At 41.4% G+C, this 20463-nt stretch overlaps 4 protein-coding genes across 5 annotated transcripts; 2 read left to right on the top strand and 2 right to left on the bottom strand.

The window, feature by feature from the left end:
* On the bottom strand, window positions 204-3565 carry LOC110432380 (probable flavin-containing monooxygenase 1). The gene is made up of 5 exons (XM_021452675.1): window positions 3030-3565; window positions 1762-1999; window positions 1437-1612; window positions 900-1252; window positions 204-756 (listed from the first exon to the last, which is right to left on the bottom strand). Exons 1-5 carry the CDS (start codon window positions 3483-3485, stop codon window positions 387-389), a joined length of 1593 nt encoding a protein of 530 aa, XP_021308350.1. The 5' UTR covers window positions 3486-3565; the 3' UTR covers window positions 204-386.
* On the top strand, window positions 6462-9190 carry LOC8060728 (PHD finger-like domain-containing protein 5B). The gene is made up of 2 exons (XM_002461487.2): window positions 6462-6604; window positions 8430-9190. The coding sequence occupies exon 2, from the start codon at window positions 8447-8449 to the stop codon at window positions 8777-8779; it is 333 nt and encodes a 110-aa protein (XP_002461532.1). The 5' UTR covers window positions 6462-6604; window positions 8430-8446; the 3' UTR covers window positions 8780-9190.
* On the top strand, window positions 9622-11391 carry LOC110432544 (probable ribose-5-phosphate isomerase 3, chloroplastic). Its single transcript, XM_021453203.1, has 2 exons — window positions 9622-10143; window positions 10716-11391. Exons 1-2 carry the CDS (start codon window positions 9751-9753, stop codon window positions 11148-11150), a joined length of 828 nt encoding a protein of 275 aa, XP_021308878.1. The 5' UTR covers window positions 9622-9750; the 3' UTR covers window positions 11151-11391.
* Window positions 12391-17107, bottom strand: LOC8081187 (serine/threonine-protein kinase Nek3). 2 transcript variants are annotated; one of them, XM_021453201.1, is made up of 15 exons: window positions 16798-17107; window positions 16291-16411; window positions 16135-16201; window positions 15636-15701; window positions 15437-15483; window positions 15305-15350; window positions 15124-15204; window positions 14988-15030; window positions 14818-14867; window positions 14651-14732; window positions 14506-14555; window positions 14352-14425; window positions 14178-14229; window positions 13650-14093; window positions 12391-13337 (listed from the first exon to the last, which is right to left on the bottom strand). In XM_021453201.1, the coding sequence occupies exons 2-15, from the start codon at window positions 16374-16376 to the stop codon at window positions 12771-12773; spliced, it is 1755 nt and encodes a 584-aa protein (XP_021308876.1). In that variant the 5' UTR covers window positions 16377-16411; window positions 16798-17107; the 3' UTR covers window positions 12391-12770. The 2 variants fall into 2 exon arrangements, with proteins under 2 accessions (XP_021308876.1, XP_021308877.1); XM_021453202.1 differs by having other exon boundaries at window positions 12391-13334.

The raw sequence follows: 20463 nt of genomic DNA, 5'->3' as shown, positions 1-20463 counted from the left end.
GAGTAGGTTGTTCATCATAGTTTTATTTTGTTGTATATAAAAACACTACTAATAGTTATAATTCAAAATATTTATCATTAAATTGATTATGAAATATATTTTTATAATAAACTTAGTTGGAGATATAAATTTTGATATTATCCATTATAAACTCTATTTTAACTCGGATGTATCCTATTCCTATAGTTGCATTCTTTTATGGATGGAGGGAGTAACATACACGTAACTTTATTATATATCATGAAAGCTTTACATCATTTAGATAAGTGCAAAGATGGTCATCACGACAGTACGTACACACATTATATATTCTCGTTGAATAACAAGAATATCTGAGAGCATGAACTGATCTTTATACACGCCAAAGGAATCTAAGCACAAGGTCTCTACTGCTCCTTGGACTTTGAGTTGGAGAGTAGGTTGGCATAATCGCCAGGGCCATAGACCTCAAACAGTTCAGAAAAGAACCCTTTCTTCCTCCTCGGGTTGCACCCCATGTCACGGCAGAGCTGGTCGTTGTACCAAGTGTGCAGGATTAGAATGCTGGACCGGCGAAAGTATCTTCCAGAGTATCTCTTCATGTACTTCTCCCATTCCAAGACATCCTTCTGCATCGCCGCGACGTTTGGTAGTCTGAAGCCGCCGTCCAAGAAGCGCGCCAACCACTTGGCGCGAATGTCCGAGGTGTACATGTTCGCAATGCTCTCGGAATATCCGATCACGGCCAGCTGAGGGATCTTAGGATGTATGCACTCCCTGCAAATACAATCATGATGTTTGGAAATTTAATTAGCAAATTCAAATGAGTCGCCAAGATCAAGCGAGCTAGAATTCAGACATTCAGACTCAGAGGACAAACAAATCAATAGTGAGAAGAGAAGAGATATATATGTACAAACCTGTAGAGAGGCACAGTAGTGGATTCTGACCCAACTGCAATGTTTCGAAAATACTCTGAAGTGAACATGTTCTTGATTTTGTCGTCGCCCTTGAAGCCGGTGCCGAAGATCACCACGTCGCTCTTCACCGGCGACGTCTCACCCTCCACGACCACGCCTTCCTTGCAGAAGCTGAACGTCTTGGACTTCTTGAGCACGATGCTGCCTTCGTCCAGCCGCTTGTAGTGGTCCTTGGGCGTGATGGCGATGGTGGCTGCAGCCAACGCCTCGAACAGGCTGTGGTCAGGTACCATGTCGTGCTTCTTCATCGGAATGGAGTAGTAGCTCTCGGCGAACTTGGAGAACACCGACCTCTACACACATAGTTAAATGAAACACAAAGATTATTTTTCAGAATTCAGTTCATATAGTTAAATGAAACACATGGATTGTTTATTTCTGAATTCACTCTGGAAAGTGTATATGTTTAATTTTTTGTCAGTTATTAATATTACAGGAGTAGTAATAACTAGATGCATTAGATATTAGTTTAGTTACCAACGGAGTCAGAAGGGTGGCCAAAATTGACAACAGAAGGCCTTCGCCAGGCTTGTGAATGAGGAGTTCAGAGAAACGGTTGAGATAGAGCTTTGAGATGTGGAAGCCCCAGGCGAAGTAGTCCGGTAAGATCCAGTGCTTTGTTCTGACCACCATTGTACATGGGTGAGCAGTGCCTGCAGCACAAATCAAGGTTAAGTACTGCACATCTGAAATTTTAGTTCTAATAATTGTTCAACATGCTATCAACATATGCGTAGAACTTCAAATAAAGCTGATGAGTGAACAGTGAAGTGAGGCAAAGAGGACTATGTTCTGTATTTACCATTTACTTCGGCGCATTCAGCGGCAATATCAAGTGCTGATTTCAGGTAGCCAACAACAGTTACACGCTTGCCCCTGATCATCTCCTTAGCTTTACTTGCGCCCATTTTGGCATAGTCCATGGAGTGAATCACCTGCCCATCAAATACTTCTGGACCTTTGCCTGCTGGGAATGTAGGTATGTTGGGAATACCACTGAACCTTCCCATGCATAGAACGACGAAGTCTGCTTTGTGTGTCTGCACAAAGGTAAAAATAGTTTAGTTTCTGGATTATAGAACACAATCTTTATGCAAACATGCTCTGTAATTCTTTTTGTATATGCTGAAGTTAAAAACTTCTATTTATGAGAAAACTTATATTATGGTGTTTGTTCGCTTGAGCTTATTTGTCGAATCTACCAGCTATTTAGCAGTATTTTTCTTTCACAACAAATCAGCGAACAATACTTTTAGTCTTTCAGCTATAGCTTTTTAGCTAAACGAATAGACTTTTAGGTGACTAAACTTAGCTCTATTCTAGTATGCAAACAAGCCCTAAGGTGCTCTACCATATCTTGTTCAGTTCTGTTGAGAAGAGATGAATTTTGTTGAGTTATGTACATACATATCCATATCTGTTCAATTATGTCCATCCCCATATCTATTTGTTTATATCTGTGTCCATATCCATATAGCTGGACGGATATGGATATGCTCAAGATACAACCATTCGATACGGATATTGCTGTCACACATATACATGATAAAAATAACTTTTCCAATTTATGGATCGGATATGGAAATATATTTTTCCATATATTTAAATTCTTTTCAGGGGTAATGTCATGTCTGGATTTATATAGAAATATATTTCCCCTAAAATGTAAATGTGAGTAAAATATAGTTATGTTGTTTTCTTTTGTTATCTAGCTCACTTAACTCTTTTGGTTTGTGAAATTTCTTCATGCTTTATGAGATGGTATTATAAGTTCATTCAATGAATTTGGTGATCCTCGTGCACATACTAATTATTAGCCTGTAAAAAATAATGTGACAACGAATGGACGCCTCATTTCATGAACCAATCACACAAGCCAAATAAAAATAAAGTAAGGAATGAGAAGAGAAGATACCCTATTCCTCAAACCAATCGCTGAATCGTGAATAGTGTACCACATGGCACATGCATGTATATTGGAGTATCTAAAAATTAAAAGAGAGAGTGCAGATCTGCGTGATTTATATCTCGGGCAAATTAAATGCATGCTAGGCCTGGTAGCTCGATCACCTCAACGTGGCCGTCGGCGTCAGCCACCGACAACCGCCACTCGCCGGCGCCGGAGCCGAACGCCTGGCCGTTCCCAGCCCACTCCTCGCACGCGTCCATGTCCTGCTCGCTGACGCCGCCGCCGCCGCCGCCGTGGTACTCCATGCCGACCACCCGGTGGGCGAAGCGGATGCACCCCAGCACGCCGAAGTGGCGCGCGTAGGCGTCGAGGTACGCCACCACCTGGCGGTGGTTCGGGAACACCTCCGTCACGGTCTCCGGCCACGGGAAGTCGGAGTACTGGTACATGGGCCGCGGCGTCTGGAGCTCGGTGCAGGCCGGCGCGCGCGCCCACACGCCGCCCAGCACGGTGTCCCCCTCGAAGACGACCGGCCGGCAGCCGAGCTCCAGCAGGTGCTTGCACACCGTGAGGCCGCTGACGCCGGCTCCGACGATGACCACCCGCTTCTTCTCCATGCCTGCCTGCCGGCGGCGGTGTGTGCGTGAGGAAGCGGAGGAAGCTGGCTGGTTGTGAGTGACGACGATGACGACCCTGATGAGTGAGGTGGCATCTTATAGGAGGGGGCGGTGCGAGAGCTGTCATGTTTAGTTTTTTTTAATATAAAGACGATGAAACGAGAAATCATATCATGTCATCATCAGGGTATGGGTCGTTGAAAGATGATTTTGTTTATGGCGCACGATTTCAAAAAGATGCAGTTTCTTGCGTTTGGACAGGGTGTAGCTGGAGGTTGCTGATAGGGTATGGAGAGAGCATTATTGCATCGGGGGATTGTGCTGAGCGATGATTCTACCTCTACACTAGTAAAACACTATCTTACTAGCTACTAGAATATTGTAACTCGTTCTGCATGCTAACTTTTTTTTTAAAAAAAAAATGCTACAAAGTCAAACATCTTGATCCAGGCAGGATCAGGGCGGAACACACCAAAATCAACATTGGATATTGGGAATTTTAGATCTAAATTTTAGAGCACTTTAGCTCTTTCTTGAGCTCTAAGCTCTAATATGAGATGGGTTGAAGTTTGAAGCTAACTTTAGACCACTTGTTTGGAGTTTTAGCTCTAAAGTTTAGAGGAGAAAATCCACCTGTGAGTAATAATTAAGGAATTGCCTGACCTGTAGTTTCTTCAAAAGAAGCTAAATCGACCACATAAGAGAAAATGATGGTAATTTGAAATGGAATGCAACAACGATCCTCAGTTTTCTCTGTCGTCTGTGGACAAATGGAAATTTCATTAATTTCTACCGCGGGGAGAACAAAGTAACCAGCTTAGGCCTTGTTTAGATGCAAAAAGGTTTTAGATTTTGATAATGTAGCATTTTTGTTTTTATTTGACAAACATTGTTTAATTATAAAGTAATTAGGCTTAAAAGATTCGTCTCGTGATTTACAGGTAAACTGTGCAATTAGTTATTATTTTTATCTATATTTAATACTTCATGCATGTGCCGTAATATTCAATGTGACGGAGAATCTTGTAAAGTTTTGGGTTTTTGGGTGTATCTAATCAAGGCCTTAGTTATTTCCATTTTTTATTATAACAGAGCTGCTAATATGGGGAATCAATAGTCGTCTCGTGTCATGTGCCTCTTTTGGTACTTCATAATAAGAAATTAAGAATATGAGATCTTGTAGGATCAGCATGGGGCGCGTGTAGTATTAACAAAAAATAATCTACCGTTAAGCAACAGAATTTCTGTGCAAAAAAAAAACAAGACTGCTGACGCATTTGCAATAAATGAATTAAGAATGCACAGCACGATCCTTTATAGATTATGTTTAATTAGTTTACCTGGTGCCTGCTGAGCAATTTTTTGTAATCTATATATTATCTATGCCCATGATCGTGCTCAGTTTAGAAGTTGGATTTTATGAGTGTATAGTGGTGGATAGCTTATTAAAGGTTTTCATGCATTTGTTATTTACCTTCATGTATTTTTCTTCATTCCTCCCAAAGTTCAACACTCTTGCTAACTAAAAGATAGATGAAGCTAGCATGTCAAGCCTAGATGTATATCTGCCCCTTGTTTCCTATTATTGTCAAAAAGGTTTGGAGTGTGAAAGACATTTTTTAAAGGTGGTTTCACAAGGTGATTTCTCTATATACATGAATGGAAAACAAACATATGTAAAAAAACAAGAAACAGCAATTGATATCTAAATAAATATTGTTAATTGGTAGATCATGATTTTAGAAAGAACTAGAAAAAATAAACATACCATTTGGCGCTAGCATGAGGGAGAAAGGCTAGTTACAAAATTTCACATCACATTAAAAGGAGAAAAATTTTTGTTCATGTTCTTGATTTTCTAGTATTTTCATGTGTGTTTTTCAAGAATCGTTAAGGTAATATTAATTATCTTGACGGTTTATGCAATGACCGTCAAAACAAATGCGAAACCGTCAGGGAATTAGGAATTTCCCTGACGATTATATGCACTCACAGGTCAATTAGAATTTCCCTAATGGTTATTTAATTTCTGTGTGTGTTATTTAGATGAAAGTGGATGAGCTAAGAGTAGTTGACTAAATATATCTATTATTTAAATAACAACTAATTATACACTAAAAATATGCACTGATACTAATTTTGTCATGGTAATCACTAATTTAAAATAAATATGTTAATTATTAGCACTACTGATAACCTAGTTAGCACACAAACACACACTAATCAATGTATTAGCACTTATTAAAACTAACCCTACCATCATAACTACTAAGTAATAATATAATATACTAATAATTCTTAATTTATTTACTAATGATAATGATTAGAAGACATAGATAAGCTTGGTCTGCGAGATTTTTACGAACCAGAAAATCCAGTATCTTATGGTATCTATATCTCTTATATAGATAAACCCCACTAGCTAATTCTCTTAACATACAAAGCATCCACATCATCATCCACTAGAGCATCCCATTAACTAATTCTCTTGCCATGCAAAGCGTCCACATCAACATCCACTAATACATTACCCCGCCATGCAAAGTGTTCACATCATTATCCACTAATAAATCAAACTAACACATATCATTTATCCTCTATATCTATGTTATTCACATTAACAAACCACATCATTTTCTAACATATATTTAGTTGACCATGCTAGAATACTAAATATCATCCACTAACATATATTATGATAGTATAATTTTACCGGTAATTCCCGCAGCAACGCGCGGGGCATTCTCTTAGTATTTCCTATCCAGGAATTTCCTTGTCCCAGTGATCCACGAAACCAAACATTGGATATCCATGGATGACTTTTGGTTGTGCCTTTGAAAAAAAAAAGAAAAAAAGAAAAATCCATGCACGTCTCGTCAATGTCTAGGCTTTGTTTAGGCTTCGATGGGCCCGTCGTGCCAAGCCCAACATGCGCCGGAGCCCACGAAACCTGACTCCGAAGCCCAAGGCCCACCGGGACCTATTCCCTCCCCTCCTCCTCTCCTGACTCCCGCTGCCCTGCCGGATCCTCCGCCTCCGCCTCCACCGGCACCGCCCCCGCCCCTCCGTCGGCCTCGCCGCAGCGGCCGTCCTGCTCCACTCCACCTCTCCTTTCGCCGGTACGTGGTCCTAGATCAGTCGCTCCCATGGATCCACCCCCATCCCCCTTGGGTTCATGCGCTACTGAACACTGTTGAAGAACCAACCGCGTGCTATCCTTAGATCCCGCCGGTTTCGCCCACGAGCGACCTCTCGATCTGAAATGTCGTCGTCGACGCGGTGGTCTGCTAGCAGGTGCCACGCCCCGCGCGCGCGTGCTTAGTTGCTGCTGATTGGCGCCCCCGCACTGACCACCCTTCGAAGAACCCGGTTTCTAGGTTTGCTCCTTGTCCGGGGGGCCGCCCCCTGCCGTGTCCTGTGTGATTTCTACTTGTCGTCCTGTATGGATACCTGTCTAACAGGCAACTTGTTAATTCGAATGCTCATCCGCATCAGTAGTAGCATTGTACTAGCAGTAGCAGCTTCAAACAAGTACCTCTGTGGCAGTAAGCCAGTAACAGTAGCAGCTTCAAACAAGTAGTACCTGTGTGCCTGTGTCTGTAAGAAAAGCAAACTGTTGATTCAGCCGTTTGTTTGCGAACAGCCGAACACCACCGACTTTGGGTATAATGTATCCAATCAAACGTGACAACATTTGGGCTGTTTATTTCTAAATATTTTTTGCTGAAGGGCTAGTTGATGCTGATATTGGCACCTCGCTTAGAAAAGATCATTCGGCCCTCCTCCCTTACCAATAGGTGTCCACAATTGAGATTGACGCAAATGACTGTTGTCAGTCCAATGTCTAAACTCTAAACCACCAAAATTATTCCAACAAATTCATTTTAGCATATCAAGAAATATTTTAACTTATCTCCATGCTACACCTTTTAAATATAAATATCACTACAAATGCAATGGTGTAGAGTCGTATACTTTCAAGCTGTCAAGTAACCATACCAACCTTGCACTAGTCTTATTTTTCATTTTCTGATGATACACCTAATATGGTTTCATGTCAGGGGTGACATCTTTGCACTCCGCATATTTTTACTTGAACTGCATTATATACTGCAATCTTTCCAACTTGTGGCGATTGGCAAAGCAAGAAATTTCCTATGTGGGCATAGCTTATAACTCAGTATGCTGAACCTCTTCTTTGTGGAAGGGCTTAACAATATGGTTGGATTGTTAAAAGTGGCTGGCTACAATTCTAAGAATCCTTTAGTGTGCTAAATTTCAATGTTGAAAATTAACCACATCATTTTTTATTTGGATGATCACCTGTTTCCATCAAGCAATGTGCATTTTGCCTATTGTCGTGCCCTGTACATCGACTATTGGTAGGGAGGTTTCAATCTTCCTCCCACTTGGGTTAATCATTTCTTCATTGTTCGACTGAAATTTCTGGTCTGCTGTCATTCCCCCCCTCCCTCCCTCCCTCTTCTTTGCCACCCTTTTGTATCTTTTTTTTCTCTTTGTGGCTATAGACTCAATTGCTTTAACTATGGCACATAGGAATATAGGATGGCCATCTCCAAATCATATAAGATGTGTTTGGCTGAGTAGCAATGATGGAGGGCTCCTCCTGTCACTCATGTAGGATATTTGTATTCTTTTGTTCAGTCAAACAAAGCCAAGCTGACAACAATGACAAAAAGGAAGAACACTTAACGGTAGGGTGGAAAAAATATTGAAATGATCGATGCATATGGAAAGAGCGTAGTTGCTGAAACGAAGTTTTCCCTTATTACTTGCTACAAGTTAAATAAATAACTAATTAACATTTCTCTTTGCATTATGTAGTGAACCTTCCACTGTTTCTGTGCCAGTTCATGTCGTTCTTCACACAGCTGTAACATTGCTCCATGATACTGCACTAACCATTGTAATATGGCTTGCCAGATTAACATCCGACAGCCATGGCGAAGCACCACCCAGACCTGATCATGTGCCGGAAGCAGCCTGGCATCGCCATCGGGCGTCTGTGCGAGAAGTGCGACGGCAAGTGCGTCATCTGTGACTCATATGTGCGACCGTGTACACTGGTCCGTGTCTGCGACGAGTGCAACTACGGGTCCTTCCAGGGGAGGTGCGTCATCTGCGGTGGCGTGGGCATCTCGGATGCCTACTACTGCAAGGAGTGCACGCAGCAGGAGAAGGACCGGGACGGGTGCCCCAAGATCGTCAACCTCGGTAGCGCCAAGACCGACCTCTTCTATGAGCGCAAGAAGTATGGGTTCAAGAAGAGGTGATGATGTATCACAGGATCAGTCAGGTTCGCTTGGCCTCTTGTTGAGTAATGCTCATGGATACTGGGAGTAGGATGTTGCGGCAACGTTTGCGTTATGTTTATTGATGGTGATGGATACCGGCTTAAAACATGAACTGGGATGGCCTCTTTCGTTCTCAGACGTGAACAAGAGATTGGTATATGAATTGCAGTTGAGCATCCCTGATGTGCTTGTGGTTCTATGTCTGAGTAGCCACAGTTTGACTGATCATATCGGCACACAATGTACTCATGCACCATGAGCATATGTTCTGAATTTTTGTGTTTAGAAATTGAAGCAGAGGAGTAAGTTTGGCAATCAGAAACGACACATTATCTCCTGTTAGAAATTGTGACATCACCATTACTGAATATACACCTGATCAGTTTCATATTCTCTCTGTTCATGGATTCCCTCATCAGTTCCCCTGATACAAGAATTTTTTTAGCAATTTTGTTTGAATAATAAGGACTACTATAACAATTGCTAGGCCTAGGCTTTATAAGTTGAATTTATACTGAATTATAAGCATAGGTGATCCCAGCTGGAACTATTGTTCATGCTCTGAACTACCCAAGTCAGTTCTCAAATGAACTTGTTGCACATTTGCTGCCATTATCTACTTCCACACACACAAAAGTTAATCTTTGCTCTGATGTCCACACAAGTTTGATTTGGTGTGGTGCTGATGTCCTACGTGGCAGCCAAATTATATATATTTTTTTAAAAAAATATCAAATATCAAGAAATACCAGGAAGAAAAATCCCTGGCCTTCCAAGTCACCACCAACCAACCCAACCTCTGACGATCACCATCGCCGCTAGCCTCCACCACCAACTCCCCATCGCGGCATCGCCTCCTCTTCTTGCCTTGGCCTCTTCTCCCCACACTCCCCACTCCGAGCTAGAGACCTACTCCGAGCTGCAGCACCTCCCGCCACCCACACGCTCCCATGGCCGCCACCGCGATCTCAGTCCGCCTCCACCCCACCGCGGCGCGCCATGTCGCCTCCTCCTCCGCCCGCCGCGCCCGCCTGGGCACCGTCCGCGCGCAGTCCGCGCCGGCGGCGGCGGCCGCGCTGACGCAGGACGACCTCAAGCGGCTCGCGGCGGTGCGCGCCGTCGAGCAGGTGCAGAGCGGGATGGTGCTCGGGCTCGGGACGGGCTCCACGGCCGCCTTTGCCGTCGCCGAGATCGGTGCGCTCCTGGCCGCCGGCAAGCTCGAGAAGATCGTCGGCGTGCCCACCTCCAAGCGCACCTTCGAGCAGGCGCAGTCGCTTGGCATCCCGCTCTCCACCCTCGACGACCACCCCAGCATCGACCTCGCTATCGACGGTGCCGACGAGGTCCGCCCTTGTCTCATTGTCTCTCTCTTTTTTTTCCCTTCATTTTGGGTTGGGTATGGGCTATATAAATCAATCAAACCATCTTCAATCCCGGGGAAAAGCTTATACAGAACATAAATCGTCTCCTTTGAATTGCTTCTTGGTAATTTTAGTACTAGTGGTTAGTGGTACCTGGTGAACTAGAGTTGACATCGTCTAAAATTTTGGACATGGAAGGTTTGACTTTGCACATACCTGATACCTTGTCCTGTTGCTGACTGCATGAAAGAAGATGAGTCCGTGTGTTATTTTGTCTGTTCATAGTGAGAAACGTGACTTTGGCCTTTAGCCTTTTTGTCATTTGAAAGGTTGTGTTTCGTTGGAATGTTCTGAAATTTTGTATTTTTTGTGTCGTCAGGTTCCAAAATTATCCTATGAAATATCAACAATTCAAATATGGCCAATATTATGCTACTATTTTTCTTCAAATGCTTACAGTTTTTTTTTTTTTGGGGGGGGGGGGGGGTCCTTTTGTATTCATCAAACAACTATATTTTTGGTTCACTAATTACATTCCTTATTAATTAAAACAGGTTGACCCTGACCTGAACCTTGTGAAAGGGCGGGGTGGTGCTCTTCTTCGTGAGAAGATGGTTGAGGCAGCATCGGCCAAGTTTATCGTTGTTGTTGACGAGACAAAGCTAGTTGATGGATTAGGAGGTAGTGGTCTAGCCATGCCAGTGGAAGTTGTGCAGTTCTGCTGGAAGTACAACCTAGTTAGATTGCAGGAACTGTTTAAGGAGGAAGGAGTCGAGGCAAAGCTAAGATTTGAAGGCGACAAGCCCTATGTCACTGACAACTCAAACTACATTGTCGATTTATACTTCAAGACGCCAATCAAGGATGCATTGGCAGCAGGACAGGAAATTGCAGCTTTGGAAGGAGTTGTTGACCATGGGCTGTTCTTGAACATGGCGAGTTCAGTGATCATTGCTGGAACGGACGGTGTCAGTGTCAAAACGAAGTGAGTTTTTGAGTTACTTTGTTGTTTGTGTTGAATTTTACAATTCAATGTATAAGCTATTGGTGTAAAAGCAGGTAATAAGATGCTTCAATAAATATGTCCCCCCAATGTTCCTCTAGTTCACTTCCATACATTTAGTTTGTGCTGTGAGGATTGAGATTGACAATCACTCTATTGTGGGATAAAAAGCCATTTTACTAGGTTGAAACTTCTGTTGATCCATAAAAATATTTGAGTGATTCTGATGTGTTATCTTGCAAGCTGTTGGACCAAGTGTCTTTGACATCCCTGGACTACAGTGTCCTGCACTGCATGTATATCTGTAAAATCAGAATGCAGTTCAACCTAGCAATCTAATTATCTTTGAGAAATGGAAAATTTGGCCAGCAAAATGTTTCTCTTAAAACTGAAATTTGAGATGCCGCAGAAAAATAAAATAAAATAAAATAAAATGTGAATGTTGCCTCATGACTGCCGAACTTGGTAAATAAAGTGAGACTGCATGCTGCGCTACATGTTGTCAATGTTACAAACTTCCAAAAAAAATAATATTTAGTGCAGAAAGAAAGGTTTGTGGATGTTGGCTGATATAACTAGGCAGAGGATGATGTATATGTGCCACTTTAAGCAAATTAGTTCCAGTGTCTCCATGTTATATTGTTAGGAACAGAAGTTTGACATGAATCCCTAAACTACTTCAGAAACCTGAGTTGGGAAAGTTTGACATGATGATAAGTGCTGCTTAGTTTTCATCAGTAAAACTTGGATGGAACTGGTCAACGACAATTGTGCCTGTATGGCATGAATTACCTGATCCGGTTGCATTGTTGGGAAGGTCATAAGATTTTACTGATCAGGTAGGTTTGCATCAGCTTGAACTGGGGTGTAAGGGAAAGAAGGTAGAGATGCAGCAACTGCAGTGACAAATGGAAAAACAAGTAACAAAAGGACAGGCAAATGCATGCTGAGCCCAGGAAACGCAGGCAAGCAAGTTATTAATTTATTATATGACATGCTCTCCACCCTGACACCAGCAAATTGGTAAATGCTTATGGTAGCTTCGGTGTAGTTGTGAAAGCCTTTTGTTTTGGAGAAGAAATGTTGATTGTTTATCTATGGGTCGTGCAGGGCAGCAAGGGACAGCTCTGAACCAGTTTTCTATAGAAGATATGTACAGTATAAATCAAGAACAGAATTGAAGGACCATAAACACCAGCTCTGAACCAGTTTTCTATAGAAGATGTATATAAATCAAGAACAGAACTGTAGGACCATAAACAGTTCATTGTTTTCATGATCTGCAGAAAAATACAAAATGCATTGACAATGAAAATGTGAAGCTGCATCACAGAAAATGGTTCTCAAAATGTCAACTCTTGCTTCATGGTTTCAAGATACAATTTCGCAGGCATCTAAGGTATTTTCATCTGATTGGTAAATTCTCAAGCATCTTATTACAGGTTTACAGAAAGAGAATGATTGCCGAACTATGTCTACATGTTGCAGTATTCCACTAAGACCAGTCAAGTGAAAAAATCACAATACTTAAACTGTACAGGGTAGACCGAAGCTTGTTAAGATACAAAGCTATTGCAGGTTTAGTCTTGCACTTACAGGCCTCTGGTTATAGTCCAGTTTCTTTCAAACTCCTTGACAACCATATGGCTGTCTCTCTTGGAGATGCCTTACCGGGTCCGAATGGCTTCAGCAAGATCCCCAACTCCTCAAATCTCTCCTGCTGTAGCAATTGAGCACTGAACTCAAGCAATCCCTCCAGAGCCTCAGCTCTCTGCTGGTAAGACCTCGTGTCAAACCTCCTCTGCCTCCAATCAGATGAACTCCTAGGTGAATTGTCAGCACCAAGAAGGTTGATGTTTGGAGAGTCAGTGTAATTTTCGCTATTGCTTCGGAGCACTTGGAAAGTGCACTTGTCCTTGGTAATGGATTGATCAATGACAGATGGCGATGTGAGCTTTCTGATGCGATGCAACGGGTTTTCAATGGATGCTAGTGGGAATTCAGCAATTCTGTCGATTCGAGGAGAGTTTACTGAAACTTCAGGAGATTTCAATCTGGTGAGAATGTCGGTGGCCTGCCTCTTGTCAGGAGTTTTGACCATACGCATGGGGAGTGTTTCTCTCTGTGTAGCTTGACCCGTTTGGTTTGCTGAAGACCTTGACGATGGAGGCTGCTGGTGTCAAAACAACATAAGTTATGCAGAATTACTTCAAAGTTAACAAGTTGCCAATTGAAATGTTTTAAGATGCCACAAGCGGCAAGAAGCAATCTTTCAACATTTTTTTACTGGTAAGAGGCAAGGCAATGTCAGTTTCTGAAAAACCTAGTTGCTATTCATTTTCTGAAGAACAGGTTAGTGCCTTAGTGATGTCTACTGGCTAGGGATTGGTAATAATATCAACAGTTATGTTGTGAAATCTGAACGATGACTGACAATAAGGCTACCAACAACTTGTTGACTTCTCAATGGTCAGGTACTTCATACCTCCTTGTGAGCTGTTCTAGCATGAAATGTCTTTGAAGGTTCTAGTCGTCTCCTTGGTGTCGATGAAGCTCTTCTCGGAGTAGGTGCAGGAGATCTTGTAACTTTTGAATACTCCTCATGAATCAGCTCGTCAGTAACATTCTTGGTGACTTGGACTGCCAATCCCTCCATTTGTTCACTTAGTTCTGGACAGTCTTTCCCAGTTGTAGAACCAGGACGGCCATGCCTAGAAGTGTCTTGGTCAAGTTTTACAGTCCTCTCCAATTTAAATGAATGGCTCTTGCTGTATTTTGGTGGACAGTTGTCTTCGGCATCAGAAAGTGCATCCTTATTTCTGACGTATTTGGTAGAAAGCTTAGCAGAGAACAAATTGCGAGGAGTCGATTTCAATTGGAGTTTGAACACGTAGGGCTGAAGGTGTGGATGCTTAAGCAGTTCTGCAGCCTGAAACAGAGGAACCAGGATGAATAAATAAGCTCAGATTTCAGGGTGAGGTGCAATTCGCAGTGATGATGAACCAACACATACACTTGGTCTATGATCTGGACTTTTGCGCAGCATGCTTTTGACGAGTCCCCTACTGTATGACCAGAATAAATATTTTATTAGTAATTCGTGTTTAAGCTAAAAACATATTATATGCTGGATCGTCATAAGGATTTCACAAGGACTGCACGTAAATTATATAGGCCAATGACTTACAATGCACCAGAGTACATCGTTGGTAGAGGAGGTACCGCAGACTTGTTAATCTTATTTATCAGTGCTTGTATATCCTGTAAGAGTTGAAAATCACCAATGAAGGTACATGTTATGATAAAACTAAATTTCATCAAAAACATGATATGTTACTCACAAATGCTTTGAATGCAGGCTTGAAAGCAGCCATCTCATAGATGCAGCAGCCTGGAGAAAGGGCATTGCAGGAGTTTAGGCAAGATGACAGGCACCCAATGTTCAGAAGAATAGATGCAACTGAAAATTGATGTATACAATCTTACCAAGGGACCATATGTCAGACTTGGAACCATATGGAATGTCAGCAAGAAGTTCAGGGCACATGTAACTTGGAGTTCCCACAACCTTCAGAAGCAGCACATAATCAGAATCAGAAGCAACATATATAGACAGAGAAACACGTAAAACAGGATCAAACAAGAAAACTCACTGAACAAGCTAAATCGTCAGAAGTTAAGACTTTAGCTAGACCAAAATCACCTGTTTCAGACACATGTTCGGAACAAAAGGGCGTTATAGTTGAATCATTTATATGAAGGACTTTATAAATACAGTACATAGTAATTTTTCCAAAACCATACTTGACAATAGGATGCTTACCAAGTCTTATGTTTTGATCCTTTGTGAGAAATATATTTGAGCACTGAAACAGTTACAAGGCGTGATGAGTATCAATCACTCAAGCAGCACGAGTCTTGGCAAGTGTAAGTAACATAAAGGTTATGAATCTAGCAACCTTGACATCACGATGAAGGATATGATTGGCATGCAAATAATCAAGTGCCATCAGGAGCTGCACAAGCCACATACAGAGTTTCTGCATGCCATAAAAGGTGGACGCCACAAAGGGACAAATTTCAGCGAGCAGAATGTGAGGGTACAGAACAAACTGTACAGATTACAAACTAGTTAACTACCTCTTCTGAGAAATGGTTACTGTTAGCCTTCTTAATGGCTTCTGACCTGCATAAACCCAAAAAAATATTGCAATAGTGGTCATAATTGTAATACAGGTCAATTCAGGGATGAAGTTTCAGAAGTCGACATACATGTCCCCTCCCTCGCAGTAACCAATGACAATACACACGTAGCAACCCTGATAACAACAAAAAATCATTCCTTTTCAAGCAATTATGAGCATGCACATCCTTCATCAGGACCATAGAAACATCAAGGAAAGGAACAAGACTGGAGATTGCCCTTCGGATGCTGCAACTGTGAACAGCAACTACAGGGGACCATGCTCACCTTCTCTACCCAAGCCTCTTTGTATTCCACAATGTAAGGATTCCTTACTTTTGCAATGAGCTCCATCTGTATGAACATTCAACAAGCTTTCACATGTGTTAGCACAAGATCATGACAATGCAACAAAATCTGTTTCCTATCTAGCAGTCATGCATGCACTACAAGGAAACAAATGCGTTTGTCCCCTTGGAGAGCTCAATTTCTCTCCCTTTTGCAAAATTTATAATCATTTGTGTTCAAATTCAAATTCTTCATCAGAAATTGGACCACAAGGTGTGTTGCTAAACGATGAAGAATACTACAAGAAGGTACTAGGTCCAATCCAGCATCAAAATTTGTACCTTTTCCTTTTCAGAGAAGGAGCTAATTACATAGTTCTTTTTTTTTTTGAAAAAACTCTAATTACATAGTTCTCTCTCTCTCTCTCTCTTTTTCTTTCAGTAACCAATTTCAGATTATGACACTGAAGGTCATAATTGGACAGAAAGTATGAGCATACCTCCTGGTGTGCTGATCGGCGGCACCGGTTGGTCTGGCGAGCGAGGCGGATCTTCTTCAACACATACCTGTAGCAAAATGAGGCAGGTTTCAGAGTGACACCATGGAAACAAAGCAAGCATCCATCCATTGTGGCAGCATCTGCCGGCCACCTCACCTTTTCCTCTCAATCTTGTGCCGCACCAGGAGCGCTGAGCCGAATGAACCCTTACCAATCTGTTCCAACACCTCGTACTGCTCCATCCCTGTGATTGTGAAGCTCCCGGTTCAGAATTCACCTGCAAGGTATCGAAGAATTTTCATAGAAATTAATTATATCAGAAAATGAAATGTGGTCAGAACATAAAAGAGAAGCTTTTGTTTTTTTTATGGTATGTCATAACCAAATTAAAACCACTTCAAATTGGGAAGTATTGTTTGTGAACAGTGGCCCAAGAAACCCATGCAATATTTCCCAATTCAAACTCACGGAATAGCATTTGAACAAAAAAAGACAAAAGGTGAAGGGAACGAAGCAAGAACTGATCACATGGAGAATTTAGAAATTGCAATGGATCAACTTAATGATCATCAAAATTGATTCTTGAATGGGAACGTTGAATGCTGAAACGACACTGATGATGCTTAAAAGTGGAAGAGAATTCATGGGTACCCTCCTTCTTACCTTGGGTGGCTAATGGATGAAGGGCACCTTGTTCTTGTTCTTCCTCCTCAGTGCTCGGCTCCCATTTTTAGAGCGAGAAAGTATGGCTGATGGAGTGCACGGGAGAAAGATAGAGAGAGGGAGAGGGTTGACATGCCGACAACGAAATGGAGGGCTGGCTGTGCTTAGAGGCTTTCAAAGTTTTCAAAGTGCAGAGAGAGAAAGTGGTGGGAGCCAAGCACACGCTGCACAGACTTAGAGAGAGAAAGAGAGATTTGACTAAAAAAATTGCTTGGTTTAGTGGCTGCGTGTACTAGCATTATTCTTTATGGGCTTATTCGTATCCCCGTCCCCGCCAGTGATAGCGGAATTCATACGCGTTTCGTTGTACATGCCGTCCATAAAGGCTCGAGCAAGAAATTTTGCGGTGGATTTGATCGCCCCCAGTGCAGAATTTGTGCGTGGAAATATGCCGAAATTTGGTGGCTTTGATCGTACTGATTCTCGTGACACCAACCACATAACTAATCAAGGGAATTAACGGTTGATACTTGATACCATGCTACAGCTTTGCCGTGGACGAATTTGTACCGGGACAATCTTCATTGGCCAACAACCGCTGTTTGTGCATCTGGGGAATTTTCTTGGCACCCATTTGGAATAGGGGAAATTCACCTGAATGTAGTAGGAATTTGACTGTTCTCGTTAATGTTGAAATGTCAAACAAGCCATAATTCAGATGTGGCTGTTTTGAGAAAGGACAAGAAAACTTATTTTGTTGTGAAGGGTTGTCGGTGTTTGCTCTTCAGTTATAGCGAATTGCCGCTAGTTTTTTTTAATGAACATTCAGGTGATAAAAAATAATCATAAACATTATTAATATACACAGGAGTACATGGTTTGGAGGAGGGAGTAACTACTCCTAGGGAGTAGGAAATATATATATATATAAGTGCTATTCTACACCCTAGGTGTAGAATACTATTCTACACCAAAGTGTTATACTGAACAAAATTCAGTATTGTTCAGTACCCGTATTTCAGTATTATTCAGTTTTTTGTGGTCCTGAGTGTACAACTGGATGATACTGAACGTTGTTCAGTATTGCTCAGTATTTTTTCTACTCAGTTTTGACTTGCGGTGTAGAATAATATTCTACACCTAGAGTGTAGAATAGCGTTGCCGTATATATATATATATATAAGAAGTTATGATGTACCCCCATTGTCCCCACAAAACTGAATTTAAAAATCAAATTTATGCAGAGAAAAAAAAAGGGAGAACTGTGTGGATTGATTAAACAAACTGAAATTGTTAGGGTGAGTAAATTGAGACAAAATTTTGTTCAGGAGTTAAGCGAACCTGTATGGAATGATCTGGTCAAGTTTATGAAGAGGTTGATGCCCCCTAAATCAAAGAAGGAAAAGACAGGAATTATTATGATTTTGCTTGATGGCCTCTATGTATACCTTTTTAAATTTCCATTCTCTTTATGAATTTCCATTTTTGTGCCCTAAATGGACATGAATGGATAACTGGTGCTTTCTGAAGCTACCTCAATTTAATATAAAGCCATTAGAGACTTTCGTTAGCGCGAAGAATGCCACACACGTCGCTTGGCTTGGTAGGGCACCAGGATCCAGCTTTGTTCTCCTGGTCCCAAACCAAATTAAACTATTTTAAATCTTATTTAATTGAAATGTTCCTTTCATCATATCAAAATAAAATACATAATTAATTTGGTTTCAGACCAAAGAGATCTCTGGCCTTCCAGTTGGCACGTTCTGCATCCCCATCACACGCGTACTTGCACAGGCTGCAGGACACGCCTGAGCAAGATTTCCTGATATATGCACATTTTTTCTTGATCCGGATCTCCGAACTAACCCAATTGAATATGACATTCTCTTTTCTTTTACGAAATAAAATGTGATATGTTTCTTTCATCCTAATCAAATATTAATAATTTATTTGATTCAGACCAAGATAATTGTAGCATTCCAATTGGCACATTCTCCAACCACACATGACACGCATCCGTGCACACTGTAGGACATGCAGGTGTGTGTAACCATTTCTGAATATCGCAGCCACTACAAAGATTTTTTGAGGCGCAGGGTTTTATTCTTGATCTGGAACTCTGAACTAAGGTGTCCCCAACGGTGGGGAAATCGTCGGCTCTCCCTAATTTCTATTGGTTGCAAAGGATAGAGGGAAACTAGGGCCTTGTTTAGTTCCGAAAAATTTTCGGATTTCGCTACTGTACCATTTTCATTTTTATTCGACAAATATTATCCAATCATGGACTAACTAGTATCAAAACATTCGTCTCGCGATTTACAGACAAACTGTGTAATTAGTTTTTGTTTTCGTCTATATTTAATGCTTCATGCATGTGCCGTAAGATTCGATGTGACGGGAAATCTTGAAACCTTTTTAGATTTCGGGGTGAACTAAACAAGGCCCACGAGTATCATCGTTCGCAAAGAAAAAACAGCAAAATTGTTAGATTCTCTATGATGGAAGACTTCCTCTTCCTTGCCACAAGTGCCCATATTTTTTAAAATTTATTCTGAGAAAGAAGCTTTAGTGGTAGAAGACATGTCCATAGATAGAGAGGTGATTATGTTCATTTCCCAAGAGAATTCTGAAATTCTAAAATCGACACTTTCTCCGAGTTCACACTCGCATCCGTGCACGCTGCAGGAAACACGTGGTGCAAAGCATTTCTGAACATTTGCGGTTACCGTAAAGAATTTCAGGCGCAGATTGTACTCATGATTTGCGTCCTCTTTGTTTGTTGTAGGGAAAAAGCATGCATTTTTTAAAGATTGCGAATATATGCATCGGTAGACTGGACGTACGCCTTGAAAGCTGCGCTCATCATCAAGCTAATAATTAATCAACTGATGAATCCATCATCTCTGCATGATTTGTGATGAGTAGGGAAGGGATGGTTTCTGTTAGGACGACAAATGGCTCTCTTTTCGGCCGTCTGCTCAAGATAAGCATCCATGTATTATTATTAGATTTTGTATGTATACATACATACCAAAGAAAAAGGTGCAAATCGTACCGGATTTAGTGATGTGATGTGGCATCATGACATGACTTTAGTCTGTTTACTAGTGGATATGCGTGGAGCGCGATGCAAGAGCAAGGATTGCATGCATGACTCATCGTCATCATCTCGTGTCCCTCTCTGTCTTGAATTCTTGATCCCAGGCCAGTCTCCCAGTCAACGTCAGTTAATTAAGGACCGTACCGCTAGAGCATGTTAATCGCACTTGTTTTTCTGTACAGTTCCTCCATTATATTTCAGGAGGAATGTAAATGCATCAGAGGAATTTAGGAGGGAATGCGAGTAAGATCTTGTTACTAATAATTAGCTAGCTAATAGCCATGAGCTTTGAGCTAGCTAGCTAACTATTAGCTAGTTGGTTTGGCCCAATTAATAACTATTTTATTACTCCCTCCATCTTAAAATATAAGGAATCTAATTTTGTCCTAAGTCATACTATAATAACTATGACCAAATTTATTTAAAGAAAAAATAATAATATTTTACCATATTAAAAAGATATATTATAAAAATATATTCAATAATGTATCTAATTAAGCTTCTGTTTATTTGGATCTATAGGAGCTAATTACTTTCTGCTAACTCTTATATTTATGGATCCAACC

The sequence above is a fragment of the Sorghum bicolor genome, chromosome 2 (genome assembly GCF_000003195.3).
Source record: "Sorghum bicolor cultivar BTx623 chromosome 2, Sorghum_bicolor_NCBIv3, whole genome shotgun sequence".
In the NCBI taxonomy this organism is placed as follows: domain Eukaryota; kingdom Viridiplantae; phylum Streptophyta; class Magnoliopsida; order Poales; family Poaceae; genus Sorghum; species Sorghum bicolor.
Note: the sequence above shows the minus strand (reverse complement) of the source record. Positions and strands in the feature narration are given on the sequence as shown.